This window comes from Gadus macrocephalus, chromosome 5 (assembly GCF_031168955.1).
Source record: "Gadus macrocephalus chromosome 5, ASM3116895v1".
NCBI lineage: Eukaryota > Metazoa > Chordata > Actinopteri > Gadiformes > Gadidae > Gadus > Gadus macrocephalus.
Window position 1 is genome coordinate 12,913,481 of NC_082386.1, and position 23,169 is coordinate 12,936,649.

General features: G+C 46.5%; 1 protein-coding gene across 1 annotated transcript in view; it reads right to left on the reverse strand.

The window, feature by feature from the left end:
- The window catches only part of ltk (leukocyte receptor tyrosine kinase), a 40,817-nt gene extending 19,439 nt beyond the window's left edge, over positions 1-21,378 (reverse strand). The window contains 14 exon segments of the mRNA XM_060052467.1: positions 216-465; positions 467-488; positions 1,286-1,460; positions 2,598-2,693; positions 3,705-3,799; positions 4,200-4,360; positions 4,875-4,975; positions 5,585-5,737; positions 7,906-8,034; positions 8,499-8,638; positions 10,817-11,039; positions 11,296-11,451; positions 12,520-12,627; positions 20,944-21,378. Coding sequence (XP_059908450.1) covers positions 216-465; positions 467-488; positions 1,286-1,460; positions 2,598-2,693; positions 3,705-3,799; positions 4,200-4,360; positions 4,875-4,975; positions 5,585-5,737; positions 7,906-8,034; positions 8,499-8,638; positions 10,817-11,039; positions 11,296-11,451; positions 12,520-12,627; positions 20,944-20,995 — 1,861 coding nt within the window. The 5' untranslated portion in view covers positions 20,996-21,378.
- Between the last annotated feature and the right edge of the window lie 1,791 nt (positions 21,379-23,169).

Here is a 23,169-nt window from a genome sequence, read left to right on the forward strand (position 1 = left end):
CCCCCTGGTGTCTCCCCCCTCCTCAACCCGGGACAGCCGTCCTCCCCCCCCGTGGTCTCCCCCCCTCCTCACCCCGGGACAGGCGTCCTCCCCCCCGTGTCTCCCCCCCTCCTCACCCCGGGACAGGCGTCCTCCCCCCCGTGTCTCCCCCCCTCCTCACCCCGGGACAGGCGTCCTCCCCCTGGTGTCTCCCCCCCTCCTCAACCCGGGACAGCCGTCCTCCCCCCCGTGTCTCCCCCCCTCCTCACCCCGGGACAGGCGTCCTCCCCCCCGTGTCTCCCCCCTCTTCACCCCGGGACAGGCGTCCTCCCCCCCCGTGTCTCCCCCCCTCCTCACCCCGGGACAGGCGTCCTCCCCCTGGTGGCCCACCAGGATGTAGAGCAGCTCTCCCTTCTCCAGCGGGAAGATGGCCGAGATGAAGACGCCGTGGGAGCGCTTGTTGTGGTTCTTGGCCCCTTTCCCCCCCGGCGGCCCCGTAAGCAGAGAACCTTGGGGGGGACACGGCCCAAGAAGAAGAAGCCAGAAATGAGTCCATGAGGGGATTACTACATTAGCCATGGGGGGCATGGGCGTGGCTGTCTGCCTCTGCCTTCATCCAGTAGTGGTTAGGAGCCTGGAATAGACACATCGCTCCTCTCCATCGCAGGTCCCTTGAGCGTCTTTAGCAGAGTGTGTGGGGCTGAACCACAATCCTACACACCAAAGGGCGGATTAATTCCCCCTGAAGCACGACGTTTTGGAGTCGTCCTCTCTCCTGGCTTCAGTTAAACCTCTGTTTCCAACTCAGTTTTGTTTGACTGTTTTTTTGATTTGCCGGAGAGTATTTAAGGTTAGCACGCCCTCTCCATGTCTTTAAACAATTACAACCTCCCATCTTGTGAAGCAGGCAGCAGCGTGCCGGCTCACGCGGAAGGGTCTCTTGAACAGAGGCTTTAGTGGAGCCAGGTGAAGCCGTTACCATGGTTTAATCACCGAGATCGTACAGTGCTCGGAGCGCTTCCCTCCATGATCGACTCACACACACACACACACACACACACACACACACACACACACACACACACACACACCACACACACACACACACACACACACACACACACACACACACAGACACAAACATACAGACAAAAAAACACACATACACACACACTCACACACAAACACACACACACACACACACACACACACACACAGACAGACACGCGCACACACACACACACACACACACACACACACACGCAGAAACACACACACGGACACACACACGGACACACACACTCACATGTATCTGTTGGTGGCCGGGACCCTCCAGGACTGGACCCCCTTCACCGAGCCGTCCCTCCCCACCGTCACGCTGACGTTGGTGTTGCGGTACGCGCTGTCACACTGGGCCTGGGTGGGCCCCCGGGGGCCGCTGGCCCCGCACGACGTGAACCACCACGTCATCAGGGAGACCTCTGGGGAGAGACGGAGAACATTCATGGACGACATGGTGTAGGTAGTGGGATAGAGACAGAGCCGTCATGGCTGACATGCTGAAGAGAGAAAGAGGCATCGTGGCCGACATGGTGGAGAGAGGAGCCGTCCTGGCCGACACGCTGGTGGTGGTCGAAGGCATAAACCCCAAATCCCAAGGGTCATTCACAGTGAGTCCCCACGCCAGCCTGTTCACACAGCTGTGAAGCAGATTGGATATGGGCGAGGGAGGAGACCGAATGAATTACAGAAGGAATGAGGGGAGCGAGGAGAACCACGTCACAGATCTGAGGGTCTGAGCAGCAGGTGAAGAGCCGGCTGAGCCTAAGCAGCGCTTGCGGACTGAAGGAAGAGTCTCACAGGATGAGGGCTTCCCAGCTGCAGCTTTAAGTATGCAGCTCCTGGCCTGCCATGCATAATGCAGGAGATTAAAAGCCTCTGTTTACGTGCCACAGGAGGGACACACATTGAGTCTATCCCTATACTCATCTCCGGCTGCGTGTTAAATTAATACGAGGATTTAAGACCACAAGAATGTATGCCCATTTATTTGACGATGAAAATGTCTGCCAGCGTCAACCCAACTTGTTAAAAATATTTGCACAAAAAGCACTTCCCTGTGATTTGTTTTGACCAATAATGCTACCATATATGGGAAGAGTGTTTTAGATTAACTATTGAATGAACCTATTTCCTCTCATCTACCGTTGACTTAACATGAGTGCGGGTGTTTTATCCAAGCTGTTTAATCATTGTTTCTACCGCAGTAGATGGGTTTCCATCATAAGAAGTGAATGATCAGGACATGCCAAAGCCCACCTGCTTTAATAGGTGGCACTTCATCTGAAGCTCCCCTCTTCACGATGGCGATAAGGAGGGTGGTAGTGAACGGAAGGCTAATCTAACCGGCGGGTAACGATTAGTGCTTACAGTCTTCATTCTAAAATCATTACCAGCGGTTCAATTATTCGGCAATAAGACGTGTGACAGCAGCGAAATGTGCTGGGGCTCTGCAGAAGGAGTGTGGTTTGTAGTAGAAAGCAACATGCGGAAGTCATGGAGCTGGAAGGGGGGGGGGGGGGGGGGGGGGGGGGGGGGGGGCGTGAGCTGCAGGTTACCTGAGGGAGAGGGCTCCTGGAGCGGGCCAAAGAGACCGTCGGAGTCCTCAAGGTCATGGAAGAACGAGTGGTCGAGCAGCAACAGATCAGAGGGATCTGCAGAGAGAGAGAGAGAGAGAGACAGAGACAGAGACAGAGACAGAGAGAGAGAGAGAGAGAGAGAGAGCAATATAGCGATCAAAGAAAAATCAAAGGAATGAAATATTGAACAAGACTCATCGCAGACACAAGAATAATAAAACCTGATACTTTCCAGAACTGTGTTTTACAGCAACCTACATCTTATTCAAGTAGTGTGGAAGAGGGAGGAGGGCCATGTTATTCATGGCCGGTCAGGTGAGGGCTTTCAGAACATAGGTGTAGCTTTACCTCGTAAACGTGTCAAAATCGAAGATTAATAAGAGGGGGAAAAATGAATTTAGGAAATAACTGATTTATGTCCTGGAATCAGCCAACTGGCGCCTGTGTTTGGGCTCCGTGTCCACTAAGTGATGCGGTTTCTCCCCATTGTTTCCCAACCCCAAACCCAAACAAGCAGACAACCCGGGGCGGGCCGTGACAACACCAAACAAACTCCACGCTGTGTGATGAAGGAGACTCAGCTCCATCACATGTGAACGCAGCGGGCCTGAAGCATCATGCCAAGGTCTCTGTTGCTCGGACGTTAAATTAAGTATTCACTTGGAAAAGCATGCAAGGTTAGTCCGATCCACCGTTTAACTCTGTAAATAAATCAATCTGTCAGTGTCCTGCAAATAAAATAAATAAAAAACGTTTAATGCTTAACATATGCATTGCAAGTTACAGCGTTTCTCAAATGCTTTTGCAGTTCACAAATGATAATAAATATTTTCCACACATGTTGCAAACCTCAAAGCCACTTGGCACTTGGTCGCAACACATTTGAAGTTATCATACTTTTAAACAAATTGCGAATTTTTCGCACATTGATGCAAAAGCATGAGTACATTTGTTTACAATTTGCCGAATGACCAATGGATCATATCTCACTCATCAATCCCATCAGGTCCCTTCTCGTGGAACAGTTGTTCTCCAGGAAACACAGAGAGAGAGAGAGATAGAGAGAGAGGAGCGGCAGGACGCTACCTGACTCAAAGCAGGCGGCGCCGAGCGTGATGTCATCCAGAGCCAGGTCCGCGGCGGAGCCTGGCTCCCACGTGGCCGACAGCCGGACGGAGAACCTGCGGACCACACCCAGACAAGCGCCTCGTTGTCATGACGCGCTGCAAACGCGTATGCTTTGAATAACGTTGATCAAAGATTGCTGTGAGGAGGGGAATATGTACAGTACATGTTCTAATTGTCTAAACGTCAGTGTGAGCGCAGTGTTTTCCGGGTCACCAACTCACTCAAGTCCTCTCCTACATACTATGCACTGTAACACATGCGCTCGGTCTGAGCCATTTGAAGTGTTTTTCAGATCCCTGGAGCCAGAACCCAGACCCCTGTGGTCTGAGAGTCCGACCCCTCAGTTCATATCCTAGCCATATGGTCCTCCTCAAGCTGCCCTGGTCCGCATCGCACTCAGCTTCTCCTCCATATCCAGCTCCAAGTATAACTGGTTATCTGAAGGCTTCTTACTGGTGACGGAGGCCCGTGAGGTCCAGGGAGACGTCCTGCCAGTCTTCGGCCCCCTGGTTGTACCGCTCCCACAGCGGGGGGGGGCCGCCGCTGCCGTTGGTTTCCACGGAGACGGCCAGCGTGCCGTTGAACTGGCCAAACATGTACACGGAGAACCGCAGCTGCAGGGACATCGTTACAGAACACATCGTGACTAAAGCATTGTTACATTACACAGGGAGTCAAGACATCGGTACAATAGACTGTGAGTCAAGACATCTTGACAGAACACATCGTTACAATATGCTGGGAGTCAAGAGGAACATCGTCACAAAACACTGGGAGTCATGGACGGACTGTACAAGGATAGACTGCTAGACGGACAGCTAGAGAGAGAGTGAGATATATAAATAGACAGATGGATGGACAGTTAGATATAGATTGACATGAGTAAATAGGATAGGTCCATATAAACACTGACCCTCATTAAATAATAAAGAGGGTGAGACGGAGAGAGAGACACCTCCGACCTCATATTGTTCACCTGCCTTGGCAATGTGAATGTTTGTTTTGTCAATAAAGCTTTTTTGAACTGAGTTGAATTGGATTGAAACAGACAGAGAGAGAGAGAGATAGAGAGATAGACAGACAAAGTGATGATAATCAGTCAGATAGATGGAGAGCTGGACAGCCTACCTGACAGGTATTAGCAGACACAGGCGGAGGTAGAGTGGGGCTCTGGACAGACGCACCCCGGGAGGAGGCTCCCTCTTGGACCCTCAGGAACAGGAAGTGGCCTGAGGAGCACAGCATGTGGATGGGAGCGTGAGGAGGTAGCGGCCCATGGCGACCGCCGCATGGCACCAGTCAATCTCTCGCTGCTAAATTGCTTCTGTCGTTGTTTTGTGGCCAAGCCAAACTGAGCGAATCAATCAACAGGCTACAAAAATATTTAACAACCCATTTGCTCAAATCCCTGAAAATCCTTTTAGCCAGCGCTCGATTAGCCCCCAGATGTCTCAGAGCTGGAGCCGAACCACCCCCCACCATAAACAGAGAGTCCTATCATTACATATGGAAGTGATCTCCAGAGAAACGCTGCTCACGATCACTTATGCCGCGCTCCGCTCTCAGAAAATACAATCAAAGGCGGTCGGGAAACATGAATAACCCGGAAGGATTTCTGTGGCCCCAGAACACGAGGAACCGAGGAGGTAGTGGAGATGAATGAATGTCCTCCATCCATCCCTCAAGCCTCATCAGCCGACGACAATGGGAGCACACTCGATCTCCCAGCGTTGAGAGGACCTTTTTTTTCTACCAACTCTTTCCACTCCATTAATCATTAAGATATGTATTTCCCCGGGAGTCCTCTCTGGAGCTGAAACCAGAGGCGCCACACATACCTGGTGTTCTCCTCAGTCCATCCCCCTGTGGGTCCACCCCGGTCTCCATCATCTGCTGACCTGTGAGCCTCCTCCACGAGGTGGGCTGTGTGGACACGGACCAGCCACACGCGTCTCGCTCGAAGGAACAATGGGAGCCCGACGGCAGAGCGTCTGGGAAGGGGGAAGGGACACGTGCATCCTTATGTTGAATGTATAGATTTAATGCGAGGTTGATTATTACATCTGCCTCTGCAAAACATCTGCTCGCCATTTTTGCCTCTGCCCTTGTGCTAGTTTCCTCTCCGGAACGGAGACAACAGAGCTGATTTAAAACATTTGATCGGCCATCAAGGGTTTTTCCTAGACTGCGCTCGCTGTATTAATTAACCAGGCAAGGCTGCTGCCTATTTTCGGCTTGCGTGCGTACATCCTGCCCTAAAAATAAAGCACTACTTCTGTGCCCTTACGTTTTTTTGTTGCTTTGATACCAAAGTTGAAGAACGTGCACAAAATAAAGAAACAAAACAAAAGTGGTTAGTTGCTGCTGCTTATAGCCACAGGGTTTACAAGAGCGAAGGTCAGCGCTGTTTACTTTAATGAAGACAGACCGGCCTCCAAAGGCCATGTAATATAATGTAATGTAATGCAGACAATATATAAGGCTCTCTTCCTATAGGTGGAGATGGGCAGAGAGAGAGAGAGACAGAGACAGAGACAGAGACAGAGACAGAGACAGAGAGAGAGAGAGAGAGAGAGAGAGAGAGAGAGAGAGAGAGAGACAGAGACAGAGACAGAGAGAGAGAGAGAGAGACAGGGATAGAGAAAGAGAGGGGCTAAATGTCCTCTCCCCCGGGCTCCACACGCTGAGCTCTCTAACGAGCTCCCCTTCCACTGATCCCATTAGGAAGCTGTTCGCTTCCAAGGGCCTTTCCCTTTTTTTGAAATGACGGCTCTTTGACTAAACCTTAAAAGGGTGAGAGAGAGGGAGGGAGGGAGGCAGGTAGCGCGACGCACCTGGAGAGAATACTTAAGACCATCTCACTGGTGGGTCCAGAAACCAAAAGCATCTGGCGGGTTGAATGAATAGACATTTCCCCTCGCGTACGTTTTCAAAAGCCAGAGACTGAATATCAAATGAAAATATTGAGTGAGGCGCGGGGTGCCCGGGGCTTGGATAAACTGTTTTAATACGATCTCATCATGCACCTCTTCAATCCAGTTGGAAGCTGAGATTCCAGTGGGAGAGTGTAGGAACCTGGTTTCACTTTCCAAGAGCTACACTCTAGTCTACACCCACACTGTGAGCCGGTCCTGCGCCCAAAGAACGATGGGAATTCCTACGTGAAATGCGATATATGATTTCTACCGAGTCACCCTGATGACTCTCGCTCTCGCTATCTCACACGCCAACAAAACGAAGCAGGCTCCCCTGGCTCTACGGCCGAGGCACTCGGCTCAGCGTTGGGCGGGCCGAGCGGAGAGCTGTCCGAGGACATTACTCTCCGAGGCCGTTGCTTTAATCCAGCTAATGTACGGAGCACCGACACAGCCAGCTCCCCCGCGTTCTGTTCCTCTACTCCAGGACTCTCAGGCCTGGAGCTCTCCCCCAAGTGCTCCCAGCAGTCCCCCAGGGCTGTCCCACTGCTCCCAGTGCTCCCAGCAGTCCCCCAGGGCTGTCCCACTGCTCCCAGTCCCCCAGGGCTGTCCCAGTGCTCCCAGCAGTCCCCCAGGGCTGTCCCACTGCTCCCACTGCTCCCAGCGCTGTCCCATTGCTCCCAGCACTCCTACTTCTCCCAGTGCTCCAATTCCTCCACTGCTCCCAGCACTCCCAGTACTACCAGTACTCCCACTTCTCCCAGCACTCCCAGTATTCCCAGTACTCCCAGTGCTCTCAGCGAGCACTGCTCCCAGTGCTCCCATCGCTCCCAGTGCCCATTGAAGCGTTCACTTACCATTGATCAAGTGAATCTGGAGTCACACCCTTTCCTTGAGAGGTCAAGGTCGCAGTCGTGCAGTGATTCCACATTTACAAACGATACGCAACAGAAGGCCTGGGAGTATGTTCAGGACTTTTATTTTATCACATTATTTATTTATTCATTTATATTATTTAATAGTATTTGTATTATTTGTCTGATTAAAAGATCATACCATAACGCCTACATTTAAATATATCACCCTTACTTCTATATAGATGTATCGATAGATATCTATAGACATAGACATAGATATCTATAGATATAGATATATAAAGTGGTAATGCAGTCGTATTTGCCATCCCATGCACCCGTACACATTACAGTCAGTGACCTGATTGGCTGGGTGGAGGACCGACTCACCACAGATGAAGCCCTCGTCTTCCCCTAGGGGACAGTCGCTGTGGAAGTCGCACACCAGGCTCTGGTCCAGGCAGCCCCCCAGCTCGCACTGGAACCCTCCGTCACAGTCCAGGTCCCGGCCGAGCGGCTCTGCAAATCAGGAGCAGTTGCAGGAGGGGTCCGGGTTTATGCCTTCAGTATCTCATCACTTCCTGTGATGAGATATATCTAACTGTCCAACACCGCTTTACAAACACTTCCTGTTTGTAAAGCGGTGTTGAGGGTCTAGAAAAGCTTTAGTGTTTTTGAAAATCTTTGAATCAAAGAGTAGGATTAAAAGTAAAGTCTGTTTAAAATCAGTAACACCGCCGCCGCTCCATCCAGTGCAGGGAGGTTCTGATGAGAGGTGAGACACACAGCAGGCCAACACATACCTACAGGACATGATGAGTCATGGGCTCCAGAGAGAACGCTGCATGTCCAGTATGCTATGCCTGTTTGCTGGGTGGGGCGGTTACGATCTGAACGCTCTGAGACTGGGTTCTCAGTGAGTTCAAAAGTGAGACAAAAACATCAGAACACCAGACACGACGAGCCATAGGTTCACAATGTACCCGTGTCACAGTCGACGAACTCCAGAGAGTCCAGGGCCAGAGTCGCTGCCTCGCTGTCCAGACAGGCGGAGTAGAGCAGAGTCACCTGGAAGGGCTCGTCCACCTGGCCAATCGCAGCGTCCACAACCTCCCATGCAGCCCTTCATTGACAAATCAGAGGAGAGCAACAGTCACAACTTCATGTATCATTACATTGATAGGGAGAAAGCTATTTTAATTTCATCTGTAGTATTAGATCAAGTAAATAGTATGCTTCTTAAGTTACTTTGTAATTGAGTAGAAAACAAAAGGTTAGAAAGTAATTTGATCCTGGCGCACAATAATCATTATATATTAATACATTATTATTTCAAATGTCAATAGAGGTACATATGCAACCCGGACAAACTGAATAACGCCTGCAGCATGCACAGCCATGCAATGGATATGACCCTAGCAAAGGAGATGATGTTCAACATTTAATTTGAGATATTGAGCTCCACAAGGTTTAGGTTTTGATATGTGACGTCTTCTCTGTCCCCAACACCGGTACTGTAGACCTCCAGCCAACCCAATGAAAATTGATTTGATGTTATCCACGTGATTATCAGCACACTAAGAACTCAGATGAAGGATTTGGAACTCAAACAGCATCTCGAGGAGAACTAAGCGAAGACTGTACAAGACCTTGGTGTTACCTGTCTTGCTGTATGGATGCGAGACATGGAAACTGAACAAGGGTGATGACAAGTTAGTCGATGTATTCAATAACAAGTGCCCGCGCAGAATTCTCCGTCGCCGATAGCAAGATCATATCAGGACTGAGGACCTGCTTAAGAGAGCTGAGATGAAGCCACTTAGTGAGGAAGTCAAGATCAGAAGATGGAAGATGATTGGCTATATCTTGAGGCAGAATAGAGAAAGTAATGGCAATGTGGCAATGACGTGGGCACCGCAAGGGAAAAGAAGAAGAGGAAGACGTCACCTAAGACAACGTGGAGAAGGACTGTGGAGAAAGAGAGGAGAGATGGTGGCTGGGGCTCATGGGATGAGGTGCGAGTTTCAGCAGCGGACCGAGAGAAATTGAAAGGTTCTGTAAAGGCCCTATATGCCACAAGGCATTGGGAGGACAGATCGAAGAATATGTTTTCAACAAATAGAGTCAAGGCATTACCATTGCTTTTTATAAGCTTTTCGTTGTTTTTAAATGCATGTATGTATGTCATATGTAAAATGTACTGCAGATATATTTAATATGTAAAATTTACTGCAGGGCGCAAACAGATCGGTATTCATCTGATGCTGTAAAGCTGAACCACATCAGGCTTAGTTAGAGGGCCAGCCAATCGGTAATGCAGGCATAGGCAGCATTTAATCATCAGATTTTATTTTAGGTCATAGTGCGTTCTACTGACGTTACCTAGAAGTTTGTTTATACCCAATGCACTGTAGGGAAGGGTCAGAAACAGACTTGTCTTCATACACACACCCGCATGGTAATGAGTGTGTGTCTGTCTGTGCCTTTAGTCGAAACTCAAACATAATAGGATTGCACAATCCATTACTGCACTACACGCACACAACCCAAAGAGCACGCAGCCACAAAACGCTGTTTGCAAATGCCCATCCATCATTCTTGTGTCCAAACCAATTACAAATAGATAGATCAGCAGGGGCTGCTCCTGGATACACGAAGCCTTTTAGCCACTCAGAGGATAACTGGACTGAAGCATTAGATCAATGAGAAGCAAACATGCCAGACAACAGATGAACAAAGCAGATGTTTCCTCTGAGAATCTACAAGTCTGCAGTTGTGCACCGCATGTCACAGATCATAAAGACTTTTCTTTCCGTGCCTCTTTTGTGCGGCAGACGTCTGAAAACATCATTCCGCGCCGTTCGCCTTGTCCTTAAGACCCTCGCTCCTCAGAACTTTGATGAACAACGGAATCCAGTCCAACAAACCACTTCAATCCATCCCCTCGAATTGGACGTGACGCAGGCATTGCAATTGATCGCTGGAGCGTAAACAATACTCAAACAATAATAAGAACGGCCGTTTAAGAAGTGAGCAAGACCCAGAGAACCCGAGTCTGCGGCCTGAGTTCTGAGATCGTACGTCGTGCTGCGCTACGAGGGAGGACCCGAGACGTCATGTCATCTCACTACTGCCCGCTTCTTCGTCTGTGTTAAAGTCAACCGTACGCAAACTCAGTGCACACCAGTGAGCTCAGGGATCCAGAGCATCAATCGATTACTTAAGCCGAGTTAGGCCTAGTTAAAGCTAGTGAAGCCTAGTTAAAGCTAGTTAAGGTGGATGAAAAAGAGAGGTTGCTAACCTGGTACCAGGTTGCTTGATAACCACGGAGACATCAGGTGTGCTGGAGGTGGTGTGTTGGACCAGAAGGGTGAGGTTCCCCTCCACCGGCCCCGACTCAAACACCGCCAACTGCAAACTGCACAGCTCACCACTGCCTGGCAGTTCCTGGCTGCTCAGGTGGTAAACACAGCTCCCAGAATCCTCAGCAGTGGAGGAGGAGGGGCTTAGAAGCAGGAAGTGACCTGGAACAAGAGAGGTTGGATTGGAAAATTGGATAGCAGTCTGAATAAAGCAGTTGCTTCACAGGGTGAATCACATTAAATAAAAAAGGGGTTAAATTTCAGATTCTCAATAAATCACAAGGATTGGCTCCACAAGCCCGCTGGAAACCATCGAAAGGCCAGATCCCTCTTGAGCAGGCATGCCTCGGCATGTCTGCCGAGGCAAGACAACAGGAGCACATCATCACATGGTTCTCTGTACGGTCTGCAGTCTCACCCTGAGAGCTCCCCAGTGAGTGGTCTGCGATGGGCCTCCTCGTGCCAGCGTGCGTGATGGTTATGGGCTGCTGTGGGGAGGAGGTCTGCCAGTCGTCTTGGCTGCTGTGGTTTGAAACCCTCCACTGGCAGTGTGATTCAAAATCACAGGAGGTGGCTGGCGTAGAACAACACAGGAAAGCCTGTTATGTTTTTTCATTTTTCATTTGATTCGTGGTGGAATGCAAGGTGATCTGAATACAGGATGCCAATTATTAAGATTGAATTGAATGTTAAAGGAGCAGTTTGTAGGATTTAGTGGCATCTAGTGTTGAGGTTGTGGATTGCGACCAACTGAATATCTCCCTCGTCTCTCCCTTTCCGACGCCGCCGGAGAAGCTACAGCGAAATGCATGACCGAGAAAATCATTCAGCCGAGAGAAGAAAAAGTAGAAAAAGCTTTAATTTGACTGTTTTTGGATCTCTTTAAAGGTTTTGAAAAGCTGTAAACTATAAGAATTTTATTTTCCTGACACTGAGTATCCTTCTACAATAACGGGCTATCGTTCAGGCCCTCATCTCACAAAAAAAATTCTGCTTTTACTCACGCACAATTATCGCAACACAACGATTCGAATGTTAAATCTCTTTCCATAGAAGACTCAAATCATGAATGATTTGAGGTCCCCCCCTGATTAAAACGTGAATATAACAGAACATTTCTGCCAACTCTATTCCACTAGATGCCACTAAGTTCTCAACAATTCACCTTTAAGATATTATTTTGAAGACATATTCAACTGTGTGGATACAACAGGGCAACTAAATGAAAAGATTTCGTTCATGGAAGTGTTCAGTCTTGTGAACTAAGTAATAAATAGAAATCTACAGCAGAGCTGATATCCATTCAGCAGAGCAAAGGAGACAGAGGAAGGGAGAGGGACAGAGAAAGAGAGAGAGAGGCCATAGAAAGAGCAGAAAAAGGAAGAGGGAAGAAGGGAAAGAACTCAAAACACAAAAGGTTTGGTGGAAGAAATGCTTGTCAAAACATGAATTTATAGAGGATGTCGGTGAGGGGAAAGACATGCATATGACCTGCAATTTATTGCATCTTTCCAACATGCATGATGCTTTATAAACTAACACCATGTGACTTTTAGGACTATTTTTACAGGATGATGCGTGATAACAGCTCCATGTTGTGAGAACAAAACACGGAGATCTTAGACTGCGTGTGACCACCTACTTGACTTAAGTTGGCTTTTGGCGGTCGATTCCAAATGACGAGAAAACACATAATCGGCCAAGTTCTCCTCAAGCACCGTGTTCAGAACAGCACGGTTGGTACCACACACTGAAAACAAGAGAGAGAGAGAGAGAGAGAGAGAGAGAGAGAGAGAGAGAGAGAGAGAGAGAGAGAGAGAGAGGGTCAATCAAATCCTTTCATCACTCATAATTTATTTTACAGCAGCAGATCATTATGTGAATTGGGTTACAGAAGTATTTGAGAATACTCATATTGGCATGTTATTAAAAACAAATATGCTTTCATTAACATATGAGCTTTGGGTTGTCTAATAGTTGTTGTAAGGGTCATCTCGCTGAAGGATACCAGTTTGTGCGACAGGTGAAGATATATCTAAGCTTGTAATGCCGCCATTCATTTCTTGAAAGGTGAATTTCACCAAATTTAATTCACATGCATGTTACAGCATGTGAATATATATTATGTATGTATGATATACAATGAGTGGTGACTATACTCAAAATAGAGAATGCAGGTGTGTCAACATGTCAAATGATCAACCCAATACAGAAAAACAAAAGTCACATGAGACCAACTACAAACTTGGTCACGCGTCTCATGAATAATCTCATCTCAACAGAATTCTCTGTTTTTGAAACGTCTGTTAAGACGTGAGCAGAACAAGGGACCTCCATCAGCGGCCCGCTGGGGGGGGGGTGCAACATGCATGTGACAGCGCAGGGAGCCCACTAAACAAAGAGTTCATACAATGATGTCACAGAGGGTCATCCACTCAACCCCCGCTCCGCCCCGAGGGACAACCGGCGTCTGTGACCCGACCGGGATGGGGGTCACGGTGCCCAGGCGGGACGGATCACTTTATTCAAGAGGCGGAGGCTAAAAGGAGACAATGTTGATAGAGAAGCACGCTGACTTGGCTAAATGGACGCCTGTTTGGTTGTTAATTATAGAAGAAAAACGAGCCACAAATAGAGACGCACATGGACACTGGCATGGGATAATTGAACAGATTGAAACGATTGACCAAAATGTTTGTCTATTATTAGTATAAGAAACTAAATAGTATCTTAACTCTCCCTCTATCCCTCTCTCTCTCTCTCTCTCTCTCTCTCTCTCTCTCTCTCTCTCTCTCTCTCTCTCTCTCTCTCTCTCTCTCTCTCTCTATATATATATATATATATCTCTCTCGCGCTCTCCCTCTTTCTATCTCCCTCTGCCTCCCTTCCTCCCATATTCTCTTGTTTCCCCCCTAAAGACAGCAGAAAATCCTTCAAAATCACACAATGTTCTCGGCTGGTGAGTAAAAACATGAGCAGGAATGCCCGGGTCAGGCCGGTTCCCCGCCAGCACATCCAATCCCGGGGCTGCAAACTCAGACCTCCAGCTGTGTGTGTGGTGCCGCGCCCATCTCCATCGCACATGTTCCCTTCCTGTTTGTTCAAGACCCAGAGAACCAAGAAAGTGAATCCGGCAACTGCTTCTCAACACTGTGGCGGGGCTGTCAGCGTTCTGCTGGACGAGTCTGGAGAGGAATGGTGGCAAAAGGGAGTCGGCGGTGTCTGGCTTGTGTCAGAGTCACCGGAGTAGGGACGGCTCTAGGATGAGGCTGCTTGTGTTCCAGGCCGGCTCACGGTTGATGGAAGAGAGTCTGGAAGTTTGTAATCTTGAGCAGCTCTCAGGAAACAGCACATCTGACTTCAACTGGCAAGAAATCCAGGCTGATTTGCCTCCAGAGACCTGGCTTCAAACATCCTGTCTTTCCTCTCTCCCGCCCTCCCTCCCTCCCTCCCTCCCTCCCTCCCTCCCTCCGTCCCTGTCTCTTCTTTCCTTTCATGTTTTATTTTCCTTCCTTATTTCCCTAATGTGATCCCTCTAAATATGATGGACATATGAACCCTGTCATCTTCCTGTGTCCTCTTGGATCAGGAACTCTCTCCAAACCGCCATTTCGTCCTCCTCAGCCTCACACTGCGTTCTCCTGTCCCTCTGTCAATAGTGATTAGGATTATTATTGGGGTCTTGATGAGGAGGCTGAGACGCTCCAGTGCAGGGTCTGACGAACGCTCTCGTCCTGCTACAACAACAGATCCCCAGACCTCGATTCTCAGCAGATATTATTCTGCGCTTTCAACGTGATCCTTGTTAAAAAAAATGCACTACTACATAGCTGTCCTGCAGTTATCAACAGAGTATTGTGCATGTTCCAAGTCATGAGTAGGCAGTTCATTCAACTTACAAGAAAGAGCATAAAATGCGCTTCCAGGCCTGCAAAATGACAGTTGACAGAAATGTGGTTTATGCCAAAAAAAGAAGGAAATATGTAAAGAAACACGGTAAAGACGAAGATGGCACAATTTCTAGCTCAACCAAATCCCTGAAGGCTGCAAAGCTTAAGTCACAGAACTCAAGTTCACCTCCCAACTGCTCAGAGTGGAGTGCTAATCCCCCCCACTCCTGATCCCCACCAAGCCCCAGCCCCCCTAGCCTTCAATGCAAGGTCCGGTCCGCAGCCAATAGCATGGGAGCGCTGGGATGTTAGTTATTGTGTTTTTGGTCAATGTTAAAGGGGACATATTATACCCCCAGGTGTGAGTGTGATTAGTCCTTACAAGCCGTTTCGAAAATCTGCCCCATATGACATCATTAGTGGGCGTGTCCACCTAGATCTGTGCTGGATAGATCAGTCTACCAGCCAACCAAGTGGACTGAAGTAAACGTTGCTCATCTATCCAGCACAGATCTAGGTGGACACACCCACTAATGATGTCATATGTGGCAGATTTTCTAAACGACTTGTAAGGCTAATCACACTCACACCTGGTGGTAGAATATGTCCCCTTTAAGTAATTTATCGTGGAATAGTTTGTCATGAATGGCCAGACATTGTTTCCCATGCAAAACGTTTTATTAGCCTTGATTATGTTAAATTTAGTTAAGATTTAGAACTAACACAATTCCCGAGAGTCCTGAGTATCACCAACAAAAACTCCCACAATGCATTCTGACGGTCAAGTCTTACTCTGCTAAGGACCATGGACTTACAAGGATTTCAAAATGTTTAGGAAGGTCTTGGGACAAACTCAACCACAGCGAAACATCGAAATATATTTTTGATACAAAATGAATGAATCCACATGGAATGTAAACATAAATAGTACAAAGTTGGATCACAGGGTTCCTAAGGCCTTGTATGGCCCTACGTGTGTTCACTCCTAATGCAGAACATACTCCCCTCCATTGTGCTCTGTACCGCTGCTCGTCAATTGGACAAGGTGAAGGTCAAGAGATTGATTCAGTCGTAGGATTAGCGTGCTTGCTTTGAAGACGGCACACAATTCAAACACATGTAGGCCCAATTTGACCCATTACATTGTTTTCTCCACGATAGAAGAGAGGGTGGAAAAATAATCTGCCTGTTTTATAAGAATAATTGAATAAATGTTATAGATATATTATAGATAATAATAATTGTATTACAATGGTCAGTGACTATTATTAAATTATACTATTTATTATTTGATCAAAGGTTTACTGTCTTTCATTCTGAATGTTGTTGTTTAATACTCACATTCACCATGTGAGTTACACAACAAACTGGGCTATATATACTGTCCCCCACTATAAATTCAATTTCCGCACAATAAGATAATTAAATCAAATGCAGTGCCACTATCTTCAATGCATAGTTTGTCCCTTTGTTACCAATAAGTGGATACCTCAAACTTCCCAACAGCAGATGGGCAAACACATCGGGAAACTCTGGAAAGAGTTCATAAATGGAGGGCTTTGTACGTTGTTTTGGTCATTTTGGATAAGCCTGAAAAGCTCTGGCATTTATTGGGGATTATGTTACTAAAAACTGCACTTGAACCACTTGTGTTTTCTTGAAAAGTATTTCACACCGCAGTTTGAGGTTATTATCAATATTCACATGCAGAACTTGAATAACGAAACATACAAAATATACAATTTTAACATCACAGTAAGATATAAAGAGAAGGGCCCCCATTTCCATACAAGGGAAAATAAAACAGCAAATTCTTGCAGAACTTGTTTTTGTGACATTAGGAGAAAATCTTAACTGCTGTCAGCCAAATTAAATATATTTTAAATTATATTTTGAAGATGAAAGACATTCCACTCAACTGATGCCAGTTATCTAAATCCTACCAATAAAACCACAATTTAGGAAGGAACACAACTATAACTATATGGAATTGCATCGGACCCATCAGTCAGAGTCATGCTGAAGTCTGTAAGGATCTGAGCAGAGGATGGGGTATTCTCCGCTCTTGATATAAAAGCATTCCACTTATTGCACTCTCACTCCGTTCCTGCCACGCGCGTCAGTTGTACAGTTCTACAAATAAATCATCCATGAATTGTAAGGATCTCGAAGAAAGAACCGGAATCAAGCAACCCAACAGTAAACAAGATCATTAAAATGGATTATATTTATATTAGGAACTCCTGTCCCCCTTCGGTTATTCAGGAAAACCCAACAGGTGTGCATGTTAATGAATTAAAATAAAACGAATAACTTCAAAGAGTTTGGCCTATCATATTCTAATACAGAACTGAATTAAGCTAGATCCCATTTCTATGCATCACTAAGCCCTCCCTAACGTTCTGCCCGCTGTTCTGTTTGATGTGAGGTTCTTTACCAGACAGAACCGGTCACGTCCAGATCCAATGCGTTTTGCATTGAGACCATACTAATGCTTTTCCCCATCTAGACCAACTTCTAAAGAGCTTTGTGCAGGGAAGACCCATAACTCAATTTAAAGATCTTAATTGGTCGCAGCTTGGTTCAAATTTGAATGTTTACTATTTAGCATTCTCACAACCTGTCTTTCTTCAGAGGGCCTCTAAGATGGCCTCCTTCTATCCCTCTCTCCTTATATTCAACACACAGAACGACATCATAAGAACACTTCTTTCAAACATAAGACGAGGGGGTTGGAATAACCAAAACCTATATTTGAACCATGACTTTTGCAGTGGCTCTCTGAATATTTAAAAATAGAATGTAAAAGTAAGTAAGTTAAAGTAAAATAACGCTTGTGTTTGAATCCCTCTTTCCCAAAAGCTTTTTGTGCTCCATCAATCTAGAGCTGTTCTGAGACTAGTCTTTATCGGGCTAGTACTGAAGTCTCTATCTCGACTTCAATCCATGGAAGATTTACAGATGTTGGTGAAAGTCAAAGAAACATTGTAACCTTGGGATATCATAACACACACTTTATTTTATTTATGAACTGCTTTATTTTATTTTTCTGGTAGATTATAATTGATTGTGTGATTGACTGGAGCTTTTCTTAAATATTTAAAAAATGTTATATCATCAAGAACTACCCTATGACCCATGCATTATTTTTATACCTTTTTAAAATTATAAGTCATATACCGATGATTTGTGCTCTGTGAATAGAGCACGGTGCGTTTGTGTGCGGGTGTGTGTGCGTGTGTGTGTGTGTGTGTGTGTCATCAGTCTGTGTGTGAGTGTGTTTTCTCGTAAGTATGTTATTTATTCAGTTTTTTCCACTGATATTTCGTTTTTGTAGAGTTCTGGTTCACGACTGATTGTTAACCTTTGTTCTTTGAGTATGAAATGATTAAATTAAGCCGATGTTATAAATGCATTTTATCTAATGTATGTCATGCCTTTCGGAGAAACACATGTACTCACAGATGCTTTGAGTAAAAGCCTCCACCAAATGGCCTCAATTATTTAAAATGAAAATATTAGTCCGACAAATTTACAGAACAGCATGCACCAATACTCAGACTGGACCGACCATGATCATCAGAGAGGATTGGGAAGTTAAAACTTAATTGGGAGCGGAGCAGTATGTATTGTCAACAACTCTTAACGCCAAATCTTTCTCTGGGACAACGAAAGCCAGGCCGAGGAAAAGGCTTTGAGGTCCGTCTCTACTGCTCAGCGTTCTCCTGTACCACCAAAGGGCCGGGTCTGGAACTGTGGGGACACGGTAGACTGGAGGAATGTGCCCACGCTGCTCTCCTTCCACCCTCCCCCCCACAGTGGAGACCAGTAATGGGGGAGGAGGTGATGATCAGGATGCTGTTCAAAGGGCATCAGACTCATTGACCGAGCAGAAGGAAAGAAGTGCATCACGGAGAACTCAGAAGGAACTCCCCTCTACTGACTAAACTACTAAACTACTAAGAAACAGGACGGGACAGGACGGCAAATAAGAACATCCTCCAGGTTGCTGAGGAAGACCTAAGGGGTCAACAAATCTCCCAGCACATCATCGACCCACGAGTGTAAGAACAGAACCCCAGTGTAACCACGTCCTCTGTCAGTATGAGTCAGGTTAACCCAGGTAGACCTATGGGCCCTAGGGACATCCAGATAACTAATTAAAGGTAGAATAAGTTATAGTTAGTGGATCAATTTCCATTTAGGGATGTCTAACCCTGCTTTGGAACATACAATTCTGATGATCGACTCAAGACATTGCATTGGTTTCTTGAGTGTTCTTCCACACACAACCTTCAGATTTAACCTGTTCAGAATGTACATGTGACCTTTGGTTCCCGCATCCCAATTTGACCTTCTACCATACAAACTAAGTCAATCATTGAATTCTCCCAATTCTGCCGGTACAAATGTGTCTCGGTAATACGTTTTCCCATGAAAACCATTAGGCAGGTCAGCACACAGAATGCAGCCTGTGATTGAACCTAGGTTGAGAGGGACTGTGTGTCTGATGGCGGCCGCGCGGACCCGACCCAGGGCCTTAATGAAGAAGGGAGCGGCGCTCTTCTCTCCACATGAACCCCAGCCAGCGGTGGAGGAGTGATTACGTTCGGCTGTGTGCAGGGGCGAAGTAGCTACACTAAATATGACGGCTCTTTCATCTCCCTCCGTCTCCGGTCACAGTCGTAGTCGCTGCTCTGTGATGCACTCTGGGTATGAAGCCAGAGTCGCACCACAGCAGCGCCCGTGATGCAAGGAAATCACAGGAACACGTCGTCTTCCTGCCTTCAGCAGAGTCAATGTAAATGTTGTAACAACGTAGAAAACAGCCTTTACAGCAGGACATCTGGGGAAACCAAGGGTGCTTTGTTGTGGTGGTTTACATCACGTCCCAATGCAATGGGTACGGTACCTAGCTACCAATTATTCAACACCAGAGCAATGCTTCATCAGGCTCTGTGGAGGGCTCTCAAGTCCATCATCACCGTGCATGTTAATGCAAGGTCTCCGTTTCACATGGAGACAAGAAGGAGAGACTAAGTGACACAGGCAGGCAGCAATGAGGACATAGATTTAACCTTATACTACAACATGCTACAGTGATGTTAATTACAAAGAAATGACAAACAGAAGAGATAAAGTGTGTTTGTTTCCCAGCTATAGAGGATGCAGGAGGGCGCAGACGCAGACATCGGCCCAGCAGATCTGCCCCATAAGTCCCCTCTCTGGTGAATATCGGTTGTGTGTGATTGCATTGGAACCCACAAGGGATGGATCAACAAGTCTCATAATAAACTGGTCTCATATAAATATTCCATCATGCAGTTAGGAGTGCATTAGCTGTTGTTCTTTGATGTCGTGGAGATGTAAGGGCGAGCATGTGGCCTATTGAATCTAGAGAACTGCATGAGGTTCAGTGTAAATTAAAGACAAATACGTGCACAAAACACTGAAAGGGGGGCCCTGTTTCTGATTTATTTATATGAAATGCACGACTGAAATGTGAAAACTTCTATATAAAAAAAAGACATGAAGGAAACAGTACAGGATATAATAAGAGAAGCAAGGCAATCAGACTGAAAGGTAGACCACATACCAGAGTGATCCATCAAAACCCGTCTTTTACACGCTGTAAATTCAAAGATTTGTTTTGCTTACATAACTGTAAGACTAGTTCATCTCAACAAGATGTGGTTGTTTCTTACAAACGGATTGTTTCCCCGACCACGAATTGTAATTACATTTTGAAATGGATACATTACATTGTTGATTGTTATCATTTTTAATTACCCCCCCTACATTTGTGATACACCTTCAAGCATAGCAGTAATAAACTTTCCTGGGTATGGCTCATTATAAATCTTTAGTTATACATGTAGTGCTCGGCAGCCGCGGTGTAAATCAAAAGTCAGAAGTCAGGGAGCCTTGATTTGTAGCTTTCCTCAGCAGAACTGATATTTAAATGATTTAAAAGGCGTTTTTCAGCTAAATGTTTAAAATTAATCCAACGACGTAACATGATGCTAGCCTCCAGTATAGCGGCAATCATAACAATAGCTAATAATTAAATGAATTAGTCCTACATTAATTTAAAAGGTATATCCAAACTTAAATTTTTTAAAAGCATTTTGGGATAGCTAAATTTAAACAGGAACACAACCAATTCTTCTACTTACTCATCCAAATTACGATGGGGAAAAAAGTTGTGTGTCTTTGAAGGTAATCCATGGCTTCTTCTCTGGAGCGGCTCCTGGGGAAAAGGGGGTTCCCGTCTCGTCACCAACGAGTCTAATGAAAGGATTAACTTAACTACATCAAACAAGTCCGTTTAGATGGAAACAAATCGGCCATGGCACCCGTTAACGGCAATTGCTCCCGCTGCGGACGTCAACGCACTGCGATGCATTCCGGTGATGCTGATGCTGCAGCAGTCGGGGCTAAAATGACGACAATTCTCTCCCTCTCTCTCTCCCTCCCTCTCCTCTCTCTCTCTCTCTCTCTCTCTCTCTCTCTCTCTCTCTCTCTCTCTCTCTCTCTCTCTCTCTCTCTCTCTCTCTCTCTCTCTCTCTCTCTCTCTCTCTCTCTCTCTCTCTCTCTCTCTCTCTCTCTCTCTCTCTCGACCCTATTGTCCCATCATGTAATTGCTAATTAAAGTGAATTTCTGGTTTGTGTTTGTATATCTGATCTCACTTATTTTGCTTGTTAAAAATACATATATATATATATACATATAAATATACACACACACACACACACACACACACACACACACACACACACACACACACACACACTCCTCATATGGAGACAGTACAGCGTTGCTCTCATTAGGAGAGTGTTGCTGGTCACTGGTTCCCAGCAGCCGCAGCGGGTGGCTGTCAGGGGGGAGTTGAGTCTGGAGAAAACATGGCGTCCTCTACCTAACCTCTAGCAAGGCCCTCTGCTATTATAATAACAACGGGAGGATCACGCCTGATTCAAACAATGAGCTTACCTTTAAGGTCTGATGAGGATGTGGCATTATGAGCACAATAGAACAATGTTCTCAGGAACCTTCCTGTGGGAGTCTTCGATGACTGTGCTAATGAATGGAAGATGATTGCTTTGGTTGATTCCAGCCCTACTGTGTTGTTTTTCTTTTTACAGATGGCTACTTTCAATTAGACGTCAGACACGTTCTGTTACCACAGGGATGCAAGCTTCTACAGTGTAGAGGTAAGGAAGGAAGGTAATAATATTATTGTGTTGCTATCATTACTCAAAAATGTCATTCATATATTGCTGGCTATGATTACGTTTAAAAGTTTTTTAGTTTTTAATTAATTATAATCTAGCTGTCACTCCTGCTCATATCGTCAGTGATCCATGTAAGAAGCACGTATAAATATCGTATAAAGTCAATATTCTTTCACATCAAGTTATAGCTTTCCGATACCAAGTACGTATGCATCTGTAAATGTTGGTTTATAAATCTACTGGGTCCTGAAAGGGTCTGCTGGGTCTAATGGGCCTTCAGGATCTAGTGGTTCTACTGGGTCTGCTGGGTCTAATGGGCCTTCAGGGTCTAGCGGTTCTACTGGGTCTGCTGGTTCTAATGGGCCTTCAGGGTCTAGCGGTTCTAGTGGGTCTGCTGGGTCTAATGGGCCTTCAGGGTCTAGCGGTTCTAGTGGGTCTGCTGGGTCTAATGGGCCTTCAGGGTCTAGCGGTTCTAGTGGGTCTGCTGTGTCTAATGGGCCTTCAGGGTCTAGCGGTTCTACTGGGTCTGCTGGGTCTAATGGGCCTTCAGGGTCTAGCGGTTCTAGTGGGTCTTCTGGGTCTTCCTGTGTGTTTGTGTGTCAGCAGAGGGGATGAGCAGTTCGCCACCAGGTGTTTAAGACATCAATCCATTGTGTTTCTCTGGGTTTTTCTTCGACGTAAATCCATTTCTGGGTCTTCATCCCGGAACATCAAGAACTTTTATTCATGTCTGATCTAACTTTCTGTATTTACATACCACACACTTTGGGCTGCCTGTATGAAATGTTCTGCATAAATAAAGTTGGACTTGAATTCACTGCGAACCTGGGGCCTTCGTACCAGTGAATGATGCATGGGGGCCCTGCCCCCTCCCCACTTCGGTTTGACACACCGCCTCCCCCTGCCCTCCCCAACGCAGAATCTAATCACCTAATGGAATTATCTGAAGATCATTAGAACGATTCCAGCGTGGAAATGAATGTTTTGTCTCTGATCGGACTGGAGGACGTTCCTTATCAGCAGAAAACTGATCAGAGAACTGAGCCGGGGGAGACGATTAGTGGGCCGGCAGGGAGACAACATGAATCAAACCCCAAACCCTCGGGTTCAGTGGACTCTGGTTCCTGTGGGAAAGGTTGGACTGGAGAAGATCAGTGATAATTCAG